This window comes from Apteryx rowi, unplaced genomic scaffold (assembly GCF_003343035.1).
Source record: "Apteryx rowi isolate R43461 unplaced genomic scaffold, aptRow1 scaffold_528, whole genome shotgun sequence".
Lineage (NCBI taxonomy): Eukaryota > Metazoa > Chordata > Aves > Apterygiformes > Apterygidae > Apteryx > Apteryx rowi.
In genome coordinates, this window is record NW_020450792.1 from 477,974 (window position 1) to 497,050 (window position 19,077).

The 19,077-nt window shown below is 46.4% G+C and overlaps 1 protein-coding gene across 1 annotated transcript; it reads left to right on the forward strand.

Annotated features, from left to right (window-relative positions):
* Nucleotides 1-1,147: 1,147 nt before the first annotated feature.
* On the forward strand, nucleotides 1,148-17,103 carry CUNH8orf74 (chromosome unknown C8orf74 homolog). The gene is made up of 4 exons (XM_026080620.1): nucleotides 1,148-1,195; nucleotides 2,158-2,350; nucleotides 14,530-14,930; nucleotides 16,885-17,103. Exons 1-4 carry the CDS (start codon nucleotides 1,148-1,150, stop codon nucleotides 17,101-17,103), a joined length of 861 nt encoding a protein of 286 aa, XP_025936405.1.
* The last annotated feature ends 1,974 nt before the right edge of the window (nucleotides 17,104-19,077 follow it).

The window sequence follows — 19,077 nt, forward strand, 5'->3', positions numbered from 1 at the left end:
CTTTGGGCTCTGAGAATTATACACAAATGACTACAGGATGAGCTTTTCAGATATACACAGGGACTGGGAAGGGAAAGGCACAGAAGAATGGTTAATCTCAGATTTCAGACAAAAACAGTTGCCAATATTTCAGTTTAGAGAGACGTGCCAATGATAACCATGGTTTGCTTGCCCCAGCATTTTCATATATCAGTTTTGGAGATGCTATATGGATACAGAACAGGAAGATGACATATATACTAGGAAACTGAAGAGTGCTTATGCCCAGTTACTGGTCCTGAGGCCAATTGTCGGAGCTGGCAATGTCCACACTATTAAACTCCCTCCAAAACAAGGTGCTGACCTCCTAACAGCCTGGGACTGGAGATGGCCTTTGGCCCATGCTATCCCCCAGCCTGGGCCTGGGACTTACTYGGCCTGGACCAAAACAAGGCCTGGGTAACAGAGTAGGCAGATCAGTGCCTTCCCATCGCCTGTGCCCTGGTTCTGTTTAATTCACTAGTCTCAGCCTAGACACTTTGCTGGATTCAGAGAAAAGAAGAGGAAAAAGCTGGAAACTAAGAGGAAAGCGGGAAGCATGATGAAGAAGCTAGAAGGGGTTGAACCTCGGGGAAAAGGAAAGCTGACTAGAGTCAGGCTTTGAACCACCCAAGGGGGTGCAAAATAGTACAGAAACACTTCCCTGAGGAGCTGCGACTGGGTCCAGCCTGGGAAATCCCAGCTCACCTCGAGATGAGGCTCCCAGCTGCCCCGGATAGCCACGTTGGCCACACAGCGTCTCTTGCCATAGGCACAGATGGGGCTGACGTTTCCCCTCCCAGGGGCTGACACAGCCAGCTCCTCCAGTGGGGTGGAGGTCCCTGTGCCCATCCGAGGCCCAACACTTTTCAGACAGGGAGAACTGCATCCTTGCCTACCCCACCCCACCCCCAAACTTTTGCCCTCTTGGAAAAACTTTTGCAGAGGTTTATTCACAGCTCTGGGCCTTGGGACATCCAACGGTAAACTTTAAGGGAGTGACTTGGCTGGGGAAAGAGGCTTGCTCTGGCTGCGGGGAAGGCTGGATTGCCTCCGAAAACGTTGCCAGGAGTAGAACCGYGGTGCCAGGGAGACGGGCTGTGCCACCTAGCAACCCACTCCGGTAAGGATGGTGCTCCTATCAGCCGTAGGGGTGAGGGCAGTTGTCCAGCTTCAGGTAAAAGTAGCTTTTATTAATACAAATGTTCTAAAATAGCCTGGGAATATCAGGAAGTAGATGGCCCTGGGGGACATGTCACACTGCTGAAGCCGGGGGAAGTGAYCTGAGTTTCTCCTGGCTTCACCAAAAAGGGAAATGGCTTTAAARTCCCCAACAGGGCAACAGGACAGGATCCACCATGTGTCCTTATGGGATTTAAAGTTCAGCCCCTCAGCTGTTTTGCTGAAACTCTGCTGAAACTCTAGACCCTCCTTCTTTTTCTTTTTGTTCTTTCTTTCATTTTGCTTTCTACTTTCAGGGACTTGTTTGGTTRTATATGCTTTACCCCCAGAAACAGCAGTGGTGTTTTCTAACGGGGAGCCAGATCTCGGCTCTGGCTTCCCACAGCCTCCCTGCAATGCCCAAAGCCCCCTCACAACCACAGAAYGAGCCATTGCAAAGGGATGTGATGAGTTTCCAAGGCACTGGTGTCCCCGACGYGGTGGATATCCACGCTGGGAGGTGGCCTGGTGGCAACCACGTGCGTGGAGGCGGCCTGAACTGCCCATTCCTCCCTGCTAAAATGGAGACGGGAAGATGATCTGCCAACCCTCTTCTCCCCAGCATGCTCCACGCCCTCAGGATTAGGATGATTATCCTGTCCCCCTGGTGCACTCCTCCACAGGGAAAGGGCATCAGGCCACCAGGGAGGGGACAGGGCTGAGGTCCACCTTCCTCTCCCACCACAGCCGGGTTGAGCAGGGGCAGCCCTAGGCTGGAGATTTTGGCTTTCAGCAACCCCAAGTCCTAAGGCTTGCATAGCCCGATGAATAAAGTTGGTGTCCACCTTGTAGTCCTTTCCTGGGAGTCTCCAGGGCACCTTGAGGAAGCTCCTCAGAGGGTCTCATCTGGCATGTGGTGTGGGCTTCGGGGCCCTGAGCGGGCTGCTGTACCTCGCTCGCTTTCTGCCTCGGTGCTAGCRGGAGGAAGGGCGCCAGCTTCTGCGGGAGCTCCTGGGATGGGAGCCCTTCGACAAAGTCTGGGACCTGCAGCGAAGCATCCGGCTGGACATCCTCTACAACAGCATCATGTTCGCCACGAGGAAAGGCCTCTCCTGGGCGGCGGTGGCCGCAGTGGGGAAGATCGCGGAGGAGCTCCTCGAGGAGATGAAAGGTGAGGCAGGGCTGAGCCGGTGTGGTCGAGGCTGAGCTTTTTGCCTCTTCTGTCTGCTGCAGGAAGGGGAAAGCTGAGAGGAGACTAGCACCCTAAGGTCATCAGTAGAAGAAATAACCCCAAATGCACTTTCCTTTTGTTCTGAGCCCTCAGTGCTTTGGCTGCACCTACAGCATGGTGGGCAGCAAGCCGGATCCAGCCCTTGGGATGGCCTCATCCCATTTGGATAAGGAAACGGGGGATGGCTTCAGGCCAGCATGTGAAACCCCGAGGTCTGTAGCAAACGTTGAGTCTTCCCAGCCAATGGAGAGGAAAAGATGCTTCCAGAGAAGTGCTTATGTAAAGAATGTAGGATGGCTTGGCCCAAAATCCAGGCCATAGCAGGCAGATACTGTTTCAGAGAGGGAGTACAATTTCCACTGTGTGTAAATAAAGGCAGAATAGTCCACGGCGGTTTGATAGCTGCCCCAGCTTGGGAACAGCCCTGCAAGTGAAGGGTTTATTCAGAGCTGTGGTTACTGGGGACACCAGGAACAGTCACGCTCTGCTTTGCTCTGGGCTAAATGTCTGGGAGAGCAGCCCAGCAGAACGAGTCGGGTAGGGTTGCTGGCATATTCACACCGGTGTGATTGGTATGAAATCATACCCTCACCCTACCTCCCAGTGAGCTGCTGAAGAGCTTCCCTGTTTTGTAATAATGATGACAACATCCATCCATCCCCTGCCAAATGGGGATCTGAGCGCAGCGGGTAAACATCCCTGCACTTCTCCGTGCAGCTGGCCAGGGGCAGGCTGGCAGTAAGGGGTCTGCTCCCAGAGCGTGGTTCACAGAAGCAACTTGACTCAACGCACAGATACCCCCAATACTGAGGTGTGTGAGAGCTTGCTCCTTTGGAAAGCTTATCTGTAGACATTTTCCTTCCCTAGGGAGGACATTCAGCCTGGAGGATAGCACTTTACTGTTCCTGCTAGCTCACGGGGCTACTTCTGAGCTCAAACAATGAGGCTTTGTGCTTTGGTCTCAGGTTCCATCTAGACGCTTTCCTCTATCTTTGTCTCAACCTTTTCAAAGTATACCTAAACCCTAGCAGAAGTGAGAAGTCAAATCAAAGACTGAGACTTCCATCCTTTGTGTGGCAGCAAAGAACATTATTTCTGTTTTTACTTACATCTTGCGTTGTTTTGGACTTACTTTCTTGGATATCAGTTCTAAATACATATTCTCTATTACAGAAGGGTAAAACTAGAATAATGACATTAAAGCTGAAGAAGCTACTAGGTTTTACACCACTGAAATGAACCCAGAATTCAGCCCCTCACTTGCCTGTAAATGTTATAACCATGTTCAGAAATAATGGTCTGGCCAAGAGTAAGAAATTGGCTCTGCTGTAAGGTGTTTTGTGGATACCTGGCTATGACACTGCTGCAAATCCCAGCAGAGATGGGTTATTCTTAGCAAACAAGTATATCCTTTAAACTTTTCTTCTCCCCAAATCAGCATCTCAGTTTGTCAGTGAACTCTCCTCTCCCATGGCTGTAAGCAAGTCACCCCCCGACCCAACTCTGAGTCTTCACTGAGATAGTAGCATCAAGTTCTCTAGTGAGAGGTATGAAGATTCTTAAGGGGACATTTTCTACTCACTTCCAGTAGTGGAATCCCCCAGAAATCACCAGGGTTATGGATATATTGGTATCTTGAGGGCTTTACCTGCGAGAATCTCAGTTTGCATTGCTTTAGAGGTTTCAGAGTGGGCAGAACTACTCAGTAGTTCAGTACTTCAAAATATCTGCACTGTTGTGGCCATTTATAAACATCATCAGGCTGTTTGTTTCTTGCCCCCACTTGCTGCCAAGAAATAAATCAGAGTTAATACTTTGCTTGTTTGCTTATGAGATAACAGTCACTTCACACCATTGGGTGTGTCTGGTGTGTACTTAGCACAGCTCTGAGCAGTGATGGGCAGTCACCTTTTACTGTGGAGCTTGGTGTGAACTTCCTTAAAGTTTTCTTTACAGACAGTGCTGGCAGAGACAGCCTGCAATTTGGGACTTGTCCTAGGCTTTTGACAGAATCACGGAATGCTACAATTTGGAAGGGACCTCTGGAGGTCTCTGGCCCAACCCTCTCATTCGGAGCAGAGTGACTTTGAAGTTAGATCCAACTTCAAAGTTATATTGCTGAGGGTCATGCCCTGCCATATTTTGAATATCTCCAAAGATGGAAATCCCACTGCCTCCCTGGTACCTCTTACAATTTTGATCATCATCATGATGCTTTTTTTTTTTCCTAATGTCTAATGGGGATTTATGCTGTTGCAGTTGGTGTCCATTGCTTCTTGTCCTTTCACTATGGACATCCAAGAAGAGTCTGGCTCCACCTTTTCTATACCCTCCCATTAGGCAGTTGAAGACAGCAGTAAGATTTCCCCTTAGACGTTTCTGCTTAGGACTCAACAAGCCCAGCTCACTCAGTGTCTCCTCGTAAATCCTGTGCTCTAGCCCCCTGGCTGTCTTGGGGACCCTCTGCCAGACTCTTTCCAATTTGTCAATGTCTTTCTTACACTGGGAAGCCCAAAACCAGATACAGTACTCCAGATGCAGTCTCACATGTGCCAAATACTTCCATACAAAGGAGAATAAGTCTCCGCTGTTTGTTACACTCCAGAAAGTGTGATAAGGCTGATTCTCCTTGTGGGCTGTTTTTCCATCCATCTCCTTGTCATTTTGAAATTCCTTCTTACTTGAACTGATACATTTGAGGCAGGAATCTGACCTAAGCTAAGCTAAGAGAGAAATGAGGATGTTAGATCCTTTTATCCTTCATTCCCCCATTGAGAATGAGAAGGATGGAGTAGGTAATGAGAGAAACCAGTTGCAAAGCCACATCAACACCATTCAGCAGGAGATGCCCACCTAACAGATGAGTGAAAGAACAGTTATCTTCTTATCCCCTGCCCAGGATGGAAAGAGAACAGGGAACGGTACTATCTCAAGGTACCAAGTTTTGCGTGATATGCATCTCACTCATCTTTTGAAGGTGGTCCATGTCCACCACACTGGCAAAGAGAGATAAAAGAGCTTTGTGCTGTTGCCTGGGTAAGCCTGCTTGCCCACTGGGGTTTTTAGTGTACCTGTGGAATGAAACTAAGATGTCACTAATGCAAAATTCATCAGAGAGCTGGTGCCTCTGGCTGAATGGCACTTGGAGCCCATAGGCCCTAAGCACYGTATTGAAGGTGCAGAACGGAAGCGAATGCTCTGATCTGCCCTGGATTAGACCCTGCATAGGGAAGCTTGAGATATTTGGTCTTCTGACACTCACAGAGCTGTTTACTCACAAGATAATGCAGGGCCTGTTCACACAAATTAGGGTTGGTCACATTTGCATAATGCTGATTTCAGAGGTGAATTATTGTCACAGACAACTTGTTTCCACTGCAGGCTTTATCCATTCAGCACATTCGACATGGGATGAGATCTCAGCTTGATGAAATTGCTGCAGGGCGGATTTTGAGGGAGAGGAAAAGGGAAGCACAGCCAGAGACGTAGCTGAGCATTACTGCGTAATTGCTTCTGGATTGCTAGGTTTAGACAGAATTTAGCAAAGGGTTAATAATGTAGGTGGGGATTTTTTGTTGCCTGCTGACTCTTTCGATTAGAGGATGAATTTAATAATAATTCATTCCTTATTTGTTTTGCAAATAATACAACTTCAGTCATGGATCAAACAACCCCCAAACCTCCCTGTGCTTCCTGATCCAGATATCTTACAATCTGGCTATCCTCCTAACAGAAATGTGGCCTTTCTTTACTTTTCTGACACTACACAGGATCAGGGCACCATTTTTTTAGCATTCTCTTTGAAACAAAAATCTATTCAGGACATCCACTTCTTCTTAACAAATTAGATTAAATTTTAATTAAACATCACTAAGAAATTAAATTTCCCTGTGCAATCAGCTGGGTCAGAAAGGGCCATGGGGCATTCTGACAAAGTTGCAAGCTTTTCTCAGCTTTCAAAGGGGAGGGATCTATGCTGATTCATTCATAATCAGCCCACTGAATAATGCATGTGATGCTAATGATAGACTGAAGTCCTGAGAAGGAGCCAGAGTGTACCTCCACAACTCATTTTGTGGAGGGGGAATAAAAAAATCTTTCAGTTTAAGAAGACAGAATGGAAAGTACAACTTTGAGGATTTGGTGAGTGCCCGACAAATATCTGGAGGTGCATTTTCATGGATATTTCAGGAACTGCCTTCTGTGCTCTCGCTCTATTACTGTATTTTCTCCTGTCACTCACCCTTGCAGAAGTACTAATAGAAAATAAGTCCTGAGACAACCTGTGCTCTCACTGAATCTACACAAAATCAGAGACCTACAAAGAAGGAAATCAGAGGTGCAGGCTACTGGGACAGAAAGAGGAGGCTGTGGGGGAACAGGAGCAATGAGACCCCGGGAGATGTGGGGCTCTAAAGAGAATTTCCTCCATATTGCCCCTACAGGCCTAGAGATTATCTTTGATTAGCCCCTGATTAGCAGGACTTTTTAACAGAGACCCTGAGGCTGCAACCACAGCGTGTGTCTTTGGTTAAGCTGTAATTTTAAGCCAGGCTAAATTGCTCAATATTCGGAGAGAAGGAAGGTTTTTCCTGCCTTGCCCCATTCTGCAGGACATCTCCAAGGTAAGGGGCACTTCTGAGCTGCCGTGGCTGCAGCACAGAAAGGGCTAGGCCTGGCAGCAGCCAATGTCTAGATGAGATGAGATGAAAAATCAAGCATCTGAGTAGTGGAAACATGACCTTTCTGGTTCATTCCCTGACCTTGCTCCTTGCTTTACTATCTTTATGCAATGGGAGGCCAAGATTATGTCTCAGGGATGAAGCTCATTTTAACTGGCAGTTTGAAGAAAGAGGTGGAGGTGTGGGGTTAGGGACAGACTGCGCTCTCCTTCTGCCCCTATCCTAACCTTGGGAGCAGCAAGCGGAGGGGGTTGATTGTGCAGAGTGGAGGGGCTCTAAGGTACCGAGCGAACGGAGGCAAGGGCAGAGGTCTGCGTTGTGTACGACCATAACATGGAGGAAGAGGGAGCCGAGATGAGACCCACAAAAGTCCATGAGGGCCGTTTGGCTTAAGAGCACAAGTCTGATGAGGAAGCAATGTGCTCAGTTATGGCCCATTAGGGAGAGGACTTGGAGGAGTGCAGGAGGGATTGAGGGGAGCTAGGAGAGGGGGAGAGAAAAGGGTAGTTGAGACTGTGTGGGCAAGAGGGACCTACCACAAACTTCAGCAGTGGTTTGGATGGGGCTGCCTGATTTTAAAGGCTGAATGAGTAAAGACATGCAGATGGTGTCATCTGGCCTGGAGGTCAGACAGTCGGTGCTCTTGCTGTTTTGCTTCCCAGCATCGGTGTAGCCAAGGATGTGTCCCAGCCTAGGACACAGCCTGCAGAGGGATGGCCACGTTCCCTGGGGTGTTGCTATAGCCACTCAGTAGCTCCTTGTAGCTCATCCTTTGTCTTGATCCACTGCTGAAACCAAAGGAGTGGCACCAGTTAACTCCACGCAGCTGTGGCACTCTCCTGAGAGCTACGCTCCAGCTTTTCAAGATGTGAATAGGAATTGCCTATTCCCACCTAACCTCCAGCATGGCTTCAGCACCTCCAAGGCTTCCTGCAATTCCCACTTATCCCATGACTTCTGCCTGCTGTTGCCATATGTGGGGCATGGTTCCCAGTCATGTCCTTCTGTACTATGCCACAGCTGTTCCCCATGAAGTGTGGTACTGTACCGCAGGCCATGAGTAGATTTAAACACCAGAGGGATCAGCTTCCCTCACCCTCTTTTCATACCTAAGCAATTTCATCGATATCCATCCGCTTTGGGTCTACACTACTACATCAGGATCAGCTTTTGGCTCCAGACCCCTGGTAATACATATAAGTGGGCTGTGGAGCAGATGCCAGGATGGACATTATCCTGGGGACCAAACGCTGGACTCCACCTTGGAAGTGCTAGAAGATACCAGCCCCACATAACTTCAGGCTCACAAGAGGTTGTATTAGGAGTACATTAAAAGTGTATTAAATATAAGCTTTTTGTGCCCTAGAGAGAGGAATGGGTGTACCAGAAAGCAGAATTTGGATCTTAGCAGACCTGTGGGCTGTGCTCCATCTTCTCAATCGCTCTTGCATAGCTGTGCAGAGGGGCCCAGGTGCTTTGCAGACAGCTACCCATAACTAGTGTGACCACAGCCCAAACTGCCTAAGCCTTAAGTAACTTTAACAGCTGCAGGGAGCTCAGGACCTTCAACATTGGCTTGAGATCTCTTTCCACTACAGCTGTCCTGTTCCTTTAGCGTTGGGGTGCTGCTAATTCTTGGTGCTATGTGCAACTTTCCTGTGCAGCTGAACTTTGGGGTCTCTTCTGCCTGCTCCTTTCCTGCAGGTCTCAGGGCAGAAATCACAGCACCTCATTCCATTCTGCGTAATGCAGCTGTAAATCCAGGGTAAATCTTTGTGCTTCAGCAGAGCTACCTCACATGGATGTGGGTGTGATTAGGTGTTAAGGGGGTGCAATAAAGGAGTGGAGTAAGCTGCAGCTGGTGGGCCTGAGTTTACTTACAGTGAAGTAAATAAGGAGTAGTTCCACTGAATCTTAGGGGGTTACACTCAGTGAAACCAGCATGTGGTTGCAGTGAGGCCATATCCTAACATATGTTCACACAGTATTTCAGCCTCCTGAATCCTCAGTTTGTAAGGTACTTCAGGTGAAGGACTTCCTTTTTGTTCTTTGTACAGAACTGGCATGGGGCATTGCTGGACCCTGGCTGAAGTCCTCTGGCAGATCAGTGAAAACAACAATATTTACACAGGCAGTAAAACCACAAGGGTGAATCAGCAAATCTGGGTCTTGTTGTCCATCCTGCTCTGGGCTCTTTATGTGATATTGGGGTTCATTTAACCTAGCCCAAACACACAAAAGGGAACTGGCTAAGCCCAGCCTCGCTACTCTATCTCCCCTCCTCCATGTTATGGAGAATACACTGAAGACTGGAGAATGAATGAAGGATGCTTTTCCAAAGGACAGGTTGTCTCATTTTAAGACATCCAGGCCACCTCTGGAGTGCCTCAACCCTCCCCTTTAGCTAGGGAGAACTTGAGGAAATTAGCTCAGGCTTGGACTTTTAGGTTATATCTCTACTAGCAAACTGGGGAGCCCCATGGCACCATCACTGAAACACCATAATTCACTCTTAAATAGTTAGCACAGACTTGGCATAGTTTTTGCTTGGGCCAGCTAGCACTGACTCAGGCAATTCCTGTGTCGTTTGGGAGTTAGCACTGGCCAGGGACTTTCCCAGTAGGCAATGTGGGTGTGCCACCCTGATAGGGAGTTTAATAGTACGGCTGACGTGAGATCATGGCAATTTGGCCAGGGAATGGGCCTGGCAGTATTTAGGCGGCTAACAGAGATGTAACCCTAAGTGCCTAAATTTAGGCGGAATAAATAGCACCCCAAACTTCTCTGTGATGCTATGATTGATGTTGAGGCTTTTCCTGCCACTTTCACTACCTGAACATCTGCCGATGCTGTGAATGGAGCTGTAGCGTAAATTCGAAGGAGTATTCCCTTGCCTTCGGTTCCCCAGGTATAATATTAGTAGTCATGATAATAAACAGTGATGATGAATTCTTTCCCCTCTTGCATCACCTGCTGCTGTGCCTGTTTCAGAGCTAATTGCTGCAGATACAGGTTTGTATTGCACTGTGCACCTCAAACAAAGACTGTCCCTGAGCCTGGCTGACACTTGCATGTCACTACGATGAGGATTTTGTCTCCTCCTTGTTGTCCTGCTGAAAAATGTGTGCAAAACTGCTGGTTTTGGGGAGTTATTTCTTACATGTTTTCTCCTGGATACATGCACAAAGGATATAGGTTCCACTTCTGTGTATGAATCTATATTTGCAAAAAGTTGGTGGGGTACTCAGACACTTTACTCAGTAATAACCCATTCTTGTTCATCCGATGGGATTGCTGAAGGATTTGCATGCCTGGGCAGAATAAGGGGTGCACAGTCAATTCCTGACTGTCATTCCCCTAACACCATTCCTGTGACATGACTCATTCGTGAACATCAAGCCTGAAGAAAGTCAGGGAGATGTGCCTCCAAGTGAGATCAGTGGACGTCAGGCTCCAAATCCCCTTGAAATTCAGGTCTTTCAGACATTTCCCATCAAAAAGCATCAAGGGAATAGTGTACTTAATCACCACATCAGTTTATTCAACACGGCTTCTCCTCCATTCCCCAATAGGCTTGGTTGTGCTCTTGCCATGTGTTGCTGGAAGGACTGTGGATCTTTCTTACTAGCCAAATATCTTCATGCCAATGACTTCATCTCCCAAGGCTCAACCTATTACTACAGACATTCCTCCCAAAAGGCACCAATCTCTCTCCAACTCATTATTGTCAAATTGGAGGAAACTGTAATAACAGTGTGCATTCACCCAGCTCTTTAGGATTTTGCGGAGCATAACGGATGCTAAGTAATTAAGCTTCCCAGTTCCCTTAAGGGAAAAATTATCATTTCTGTACAGCAGACATGTTAACCAGTGCTCACTGAGGTTAAGGGACTTGTCAAAGGGTATGTAGTGATTTGGGGGCAGAAGCAAGACTGTAATTGTCCCGTGAAAAGTCCTGACTCACTCCATGGGTAATTATTGTCTGCCATTAACATAACTCAGCCTGTAATGTTGGGAAAGGGATCACTATTTCCTACCGTCTCCAAACGTATGTAGTCTCCACACCTGATTTTTAGTATTCGCCGATTCTGCAAATGTCATTTTATGACTTGGCTGAAATCAATAAACAATTAGACAATCTGAATTGCTCTCTCAGTTTAGAGTATCATAATTCTTTCTTTGACAAAAAGCAGCCTTTCAGAAAAAAAAATTTCTCACAAAATTTTCATTTTTGTGAAAAACACCTCTTCTCTGATCCAGTTTTGTTTTGTTTAGTTGAAAGCAGTAATCTATCAGTCTTATGTATTTATTGAAACCTCATATTTTTAGTCAGTAAGAAGAATTGTTCACCAATTAATGCCAGAGTTCTTTAGCAGGCTTTATAATATTTTCAATATATTTTAATAATCTGGAAGGAATATACTTAAAAGCAATGAAATGAGAAAAAGGACACCTTTCTGTTTGGAAATACTGCAAAATGACAGTAGGGTGGAAATCTCGAAATTGCCTCACAAAACTTCACTGGCTGGTGTTGCCTCCAGTGAACTCTGCACAGACTGTGAAAGGACTGTGTGATGGAAACCCCACCTCTTTCCAGCTCTGTTGCTGTTATACTGAGTCTCTAAACACTACCAAGCTGCAAGGTTAGGCGTAATGGTTTTAATTCCCTCTCACTTCCCCTCAAATATTTCCCATTCAGACTGGATGTGTTAGGAACAGTCTCCAATGCTAGAAGATGCTCCCATCAGAAATGTTGGGATGGAGTATGATCTTTAGCTCCCAGACAGTGTCTGAGATAGATACACATCCCAGCAATTCACTTTTCTCTCTTGACTCTAAAGGGAGTCTACTTCCCAAGCTGATGTCTGGTTTATAGACATTAGAGGTGGGATTCAGCTCACCTGCTTTTAGGTGTTTCCATTGAATTCGGATCCTGCTCCTGAACTTGAGGTCATAAATACCCCATCTGTCCAGGTTCTCCCCTTTCTACCTGCCAAATAACCCAATCCTTTAATCTTGTAAGACGCCTCAGTGCCGTAAGCATCCCCAGTTTTACAGGCTGAGAAATGAGGATGAGAAGGATGTTGTGATTTGCCCAGAGTCATGTAGCAGGTTATGGCATGACCAGGAATTGACGCCTGGAAGCCTGGCCAGTCCTGAGTAATTCTGCATCATGCAAATGTCATCCTGTGAGGAGTTCACCTCAAAGCTCATCTTGCAGACCAGGCACTGCTCATAGGGTTGGCCTGTGTAGATTCTCTAATGTCTAGTAGTAGAACTGAGCATGTGCTGTTGCCTATCCTCAGAGGGGGAAGAGTTTTGGGTGTGTGAATTCTGCCCAAATGTATTCAGTTGAAATTATCTGAGCTTCAGATCATTGGGACTTCTTCCACTCTCTCGAATTGGATTGAAACCGGCCAAAAGATTTAAAAGTAATGGGGGAGGGGGCAACAGACATAGATAAATAGTGAGATTGCAGAAGCCACATTTCCATAGGAAACCAAGTTATAAATATCCTTCATCACATACAGTAAAAGCAATTCCAAAGGAATCTTGACAGGATGTTATCTCTAAAATTAAGCTCTTATGGCTTCATCTATTTTTTTAAAGGCTGAGAGTGTTTGCTAAATAAGAAAGGTTCAGAGCTGGGCATTTTATATTTTCATTATGTTCTCTTTAAACTATGAAGACTAAATTGTCCTCAAAACTGATACATCTGATTATTAAAATGAATTTTAACTTGACCAAGAAACTCTTAATTACAGCTAATGAAAAGAGATAGGTATAGTGCATGAAAAAAATATCAATTTTTCCATTTTCTATGAATGTTCTGCAGGAGTTTGGGTTTTGCTATGAAAAAGGTTATTTTTTTAAAAAGAAATCTGCATCATTTCTTGAAAAATTCAAACAACCTCACTCTGATGGGTCAATCATCACTTTCTTTCTCCTTTATGTATGTGGGTCATTAAACAGGAGAGAAAAGTGAAAAAGTCATATAAAATGTGTTTTCTTTTTAAGTGTGTTTAAGAAGAACTAAGGAGAACTAAGCTAAACATAGAATTTTCTCTAAGTTTTTTTTTTTTTTTTTTTTTTTTTTTGCTTAGAAGGATGTTTTCTGCAAGGAAATCATCAATGGAAAATGTTTGACCAGCTGTACTCTTATCTTTATATCTGGAAACACATCCAATACATGGAAATCCCCACCTCACTTGAAGTTTCAAGGGGGTGACTGGATTTTGTGCTCATGCTTATTTCAATATGAGTAAGTGTTTTAGTATTTGCTTTTGTTTGCTATCCATCCACTCCAGTCGAAGGAAAAATACAGGAGAATTTCCACTTTTGCCATGACAGTGCACAGTCAGTCTGCAGGGATCAGAAATGTCTCTGCCTGTAAATCTTTGCAGTCCCCTGAATGAGGCCTCAGCCTTGGCTCCTTCTTCTGTCTTCAGGGAATTTTAATCTGGAGATTAATTTACAGCTAGCAGGAAATAACAGAGACCTTCTGGATACATCTATTCATCAGGGTCAAGACACGGGCTGGCCACCAGAGCTCATTTGTTCACGTTGTTGTTAACATAGTCCTTGGTTTGGCTTTGGTCTGAGCCCACTGACGCAGGTCCTAAGAGTCCCCAGCATAGGTCAGGAATTAGCACAGGCCAGGGACCATTCCCAATAGGTTGTTCAGATGAAGCCACCTTGTTCTGGAGAGGGTTTAGTTCTGCAGACTTGGCCAGACCAGGCCAGTTCGCCACAAAGGCAGAACATGGGCCCTGGCCCTGGTTAGTCTGCCTGTAAGTAATTATCTGGGTTCATCCTGGAGTGGTTTTCTTTCTCTGAAGGTAATGACTCAGGTACATCTTCATACCGTGGAGCAAAGTAGTAGAAGGGAGTAGTCCTTGGGTGAATGTTGAGCTACCAAAATGCACGTCCAACTACTTTCCAACTACTTTACTAGCYATACACCTCTAGGCAGAGGTTTCTGGGTTATTGTGGAGAATCCTTAAACAAGAATTGGTTTAACAGTTCTTTGGAAACAGCACCCTCCCACCTTCTGCCCAGCCCAGGTAGAAATTGCAGGAAATGAAAATAAAAATAATAAAGGGGAGGAGGAATTTAAGCTACTTTTTTCCATGGAATGAACATCAGTTGATGTTAATAGTTGCATCGTTTCAAAGAGAGAGTACCAAAATAGTGTATGTTGATAGCTGCATGGCTCTTGAAGCCTCATTTAGGCCTGCCTTCACTCACCTTTATGCACATACAAAGTCTCTAAATTAGGATTGTAGCCGCCTGGTTTCCCTCTGCAGTCCTTGGAAAGAGCTGGCCACCTCTGGAGAGTTAGTAAGATCTTAAAGCAGGAGACTCACCCCTGGAAGAGCCTCTCTCTTTTCATTGGGCTGAATCCAGGCCTCAGGAGCCGTTTTAATCTCTTTCCAGGTCTAACCATCTCCCAGGCCCTCCAAGTCTTCCAGGACAAAGTCTCAGCGTGCGAGCCAAAGCTGAGGCCACTCAAGCCAGGCATTTTGTGTGATTACTTTCTCAACACGTACTTCAAACATTTCCACCTCTACCAGTTCCTGCTGTGCCGCAGGAGAACGGTGCAGCAGAGCTACGCCACCCTGGAGGTCTGCATGCCCCCACATCCCCTCCCACTGGAGGTTGGCATAGATGTAGAGGTTGAAAAACACCAGCAGCAAATTGCTGCCCTGTCAGCGGCCGAGACCCAAAAACGTACCAATGTGTTGCATCTCCGAAAGATGCTGAGGGCGGAGAAGGATACCATCCTGGAGAAAGTGTACAAAAAGCTGGAAGACCCAAGCGAGAAGCTGGACAGAGAGGTAAAACCCCCTTTTTTACTGAGAGAGATACAGTCGGGTGCAGCACTTAAAGCAGGCCAAAGAGGTTGGAGGTGGCTCCAAGCCTCTGCCACCAATTCACTCTCTGACTTGGGGCAAATCACTTGACCTTTCTATCTCCTTATTTTCTAATATTTCATGCATGAGGCTGAGGGAGAGGATGAGACATGCCCAGTGGGACTTGTCTTTGATATATAGAAATCTCTTTCTTTTGCCATCCAGTGCTGTTGAGTTTGGATTTCCTCTGCCTTTTTTTTTTTTTTTTTTTGGACAAGTTTTGACTGTAGAAACTAATCTATCTGAGGGTGACTCCTCTAATTCCTCATCACAGCAACTCCTGCTTATGTCCCACAAAGAGACTGTGGTGCAAGGTCCTGCCGTTCTTCCAGGAGAACAGTGATCTCAGTAGGAGCTGTGGGTGCATAAAATCTGTAGGATTTGGCTTTTTTTTCATGCAGTCTGGACTATATTGCCACTTATGGTTTTAGTTCTTGCCCCAGCCATGAAGCATTGATAACAATTTGAAAAAAAAAAAAAAATCACATGCTCAGAAAAGAAAGAAAACCAAAAACACAGATGCACATACACACTCACACGCGCGTGCGCACACACACACACACACACACACACACACACACACACAGAGACCTGCTTCAGCTTGCTTTACAGGTTCCCAGCCCGGGAGCAAATCACTTGGGAAATTTAATTAAACTTTAATGAGATACTTTGATTGTTGGGCCGTACGCCTAGTGGAATTAATGTACAATGAAGGGGCGCCTCGTCATGCTGCTGGCAATAGCTGGCAAGTTCATGTAGAGCAGAGCATGTCATCCTAAATCACCTTTTGAACTCGGGAAAGCAGCAGGGAAGAACAACCAGGAAGCTCTAATGGGTTTTTTTAATTACAGCAAGTCCCTTACATGTCAGTCCCATACACTGAAAAAAAAACCTCTCTCTGAGTTGCTTTTGGGGCTTTCAGGAGGTTGAGGAAGGCAGGGCATGCAAGATGCTGCTGGTGGTGGTCTGGGTTGAGGGTTTTCTTCTCTTCCTTCCTCTGGAGTCAGCAGGGAAGGGCTGGTTTGTAATGTAATGCTGGTTTGGAAAGGACCATTCAGCCTCATGAGATTCACGCAACCAGTTCCCACTTCTTTTTCCCTCAAAGCTGGGCCTCTGCCTTGAAAGAAGATCCATCATGGATTCGATCCCATCCCATATGGGAGCCCAGAAATCACTTCCTACCTTAATGATTCTGTGATAAGCTGTTGCACCAGGCTGGACCTGTGACTCCCACCCACCCAGTGTATGGGGTCCCAAAGAGACAGGGACATTGTACACTCACCATGGTGTTCTGCTGCACAGGACCCCTTACACAAAGGATCCCTGTTTGAAAGGGATACCCTCCTCTAGGCCTCCGGGGGCTGAGTCCCACATGCTGGGAGAGAAGAGAGTTGGAGGGTTTACAAAGGAGAATCATAGGATAATTCAGGTCAGAAGGGACCTCTGGAGATCTCTAAGTCCAACCCCCACCCCTTGCTTAAAGCGGGGCCAACTAGAGCAGGTTACTAGAGCAGAACCTTGTTGAGTTGAGTTTTGAAGAATCTCCAGGGATGGAGATCCCACGGTCACTCTGGGACCTTGTTCCCACACTTTACTTCCAGAATTTCACTTGCTGCAACTTGTGTCTGTTGCATTTTATCCTTTCTCTGTGCATCTCTCAGAAGATACTGCCTCTGTCCTCTCTACAGCCTCCCACTAGGTACCTGAGCCTTGTCTTCTCCAAACTAAGCAAACCCAGCTGTCTCAGTCTCTCCTTAAACACCATGTGTTTCAGGAGGATTACCCATCCTGGTAAGCTGGACTTGTTCCAGTTTGCCAGTAAGAAGCAACTCCAAAAGGAGAAATCCCAACTTTCCTGTGTTTCTGTTTGCTCTTTTAGAGAATGGAGACGTTAGTGGAAGAGGTGATCAGAGTTGAGGCGGAAACCACACGTGAGATCTTTCAGGCTGAGATCCAGGCCACCTTTGAAATCCTGGAGCTGAGACTCCAGAAGAAGATGCTAGCCTTGAAAACACCTGTTCCTAATCTTCCACCTCTTGCCTCTGCTGTCCGAACCAAAAAGGTACCTAAACCTCGAGAAAGGAAAAAGAAGAAATGAGGAGGTTTTGGCATGCATGGCACCTGGTGGAAATCATCCAGAAAAACTCTGTGGCCATGGTTTATCCTTTCTGGGTCTCTGAGTTGACTTTTGGGACACCCCGTATACACCATGCTGCTTTGTTTTCACTAGATTAAATAAAGTTGAAAGAGCTAAAAACAAATTGATACAGCAGATAAACCTTGGTGGAGACTGAAGCGGGGGGGAGTGGGGGGAAAATAGAAGAATTATTGTGAATTCAGCTCCCGGAGTTACTTTTTAATTTCCTCAAAACTTCCCCAGGCAACAGCCAAACTGGTCCCAAGCTAGTAACAGAGCAGGACAAGCCCTTTTCAACATCTTATAGTGTTCAACCCAAGGCAGCCCTAGAGATCCCAGTTTGGAAATACAGTGSTGCTCTGCTCTCGCTCATGTCAGCGTCGCAGTGAACAGACACAGCAGGGGAACCGGGCAGTAGCATCTTGCTGATGGGAGAGACACTTTCCAGCTCTGGGCCTCACTTCTAGCATTCATCAGCAAGGCAAGGAACAGCAGCAGTTCTCACTGAGGATTGCTCCTGGGAGGACACTGCGTTTATTTGGAGACCCAAATGTGAAAGGTTCACAAAGGACTTGTTATTCCTCATTTTATCAGGAATCTCTGGGCATACTCCAGTCAGGCTACTGGTGTCATGCCCGAACTCCTGGCCATTGCAAAGTCAGAATTAGGTTAGCTCTGTCTCCTCCTGACTCTCAGCTACCACAGGGACATGGAGTCGTTGGCATGTCTTAGGGTCATCAAACTGTAATGAAATGCCCTAGTGCTCTGCAGACCTACCAGGACCTGCAGTGCATGTTATTGTAGGTTGACCCTCCACAGGACCCAGATAAGATCCTTTCCCCTCCTCTGGTCTTTTTATTCCATATAAATGAGCTGGAGCAGTGCTGGGAGCATGTCCCAGGAAYGGTTGCTTAACTCAAAGCACAGCATGAGCTCTTGAAGTCTAATTTAGCCAGCCAGACTGGGGCAGAACAGAAAATTATGCCTGCACATGCCAAGATATCATGTACTATGTTCTTGGAAATCTGGAGGCCGCTGAGCCAACAGCAGTATTTCTTGGCATTTATATAATGCCATTCACCCATGGTCTTACAAAACTGGGACTTCGGTGCACTGATGTGGTGTGGCTGTGAGGGACAAACCATTTTATGGCCTCTGTTGTTCTTTCAAAGACCTCTCCATTCCTGCTCCTCTTTCCGGCAGCAAGTGACAATCCAACTTCTCCACTGTTAAGGATGTGTGGCTCCAGCATAGCCCGGATCTTGGTGTGCAGGGTGCTGGATGAACACAGAACAAAAAGTGCCTGCCCAAACTTCATTTCTCTTCCTGGTGCCAGTGCTTTACAATGCAGCCTTTTACTACTTCTCAACCTATTCAGTGTCCAAATCAGGATTGCTCCACTGGGTGGACCAGATASGTGTGATGAAGGAGAACATTGTTTCTAGGACCCCTGCCTTGTTGGTTGAAGACACAGGAAGGTATGAGATGAATGAGGTAGGGATGCTGGAAGAGCATGGATGTCTTTCTCAGCATTCACATGGGCACAGGTTGCCTTGAAGAAACAGTTCTCTCTTTACCTCTGCCATTCAGACTCTCCATGAGGGTTGGTAGGGGACCAATTTGCTGGAGTCACTGGCAGTAGGTCTTTTATTTCTGGATGCTCAGCTTGTGACATGGATTGCTGAGCAGAGGACGAGTCAGCAGGCAACCAGAATCCCAAACTCACTGGCAGTTCCTCCATGTCTCCCTRTCTTCTCTGTGAAACAGGGAATAAAACCAGTACCTTGCTTCGCTGGTGTCCAAGGAAATACCTGTTTGTGAAGCACCAAGGTACTGGTGGGACAAACATTAGGGAGACATTGCTACCCAAATCCTCTGCTTTTGCAGCAGAGCACAAAGAGCAAGCAGAAGATAAAGCTGAAAGCTGAGCATTAG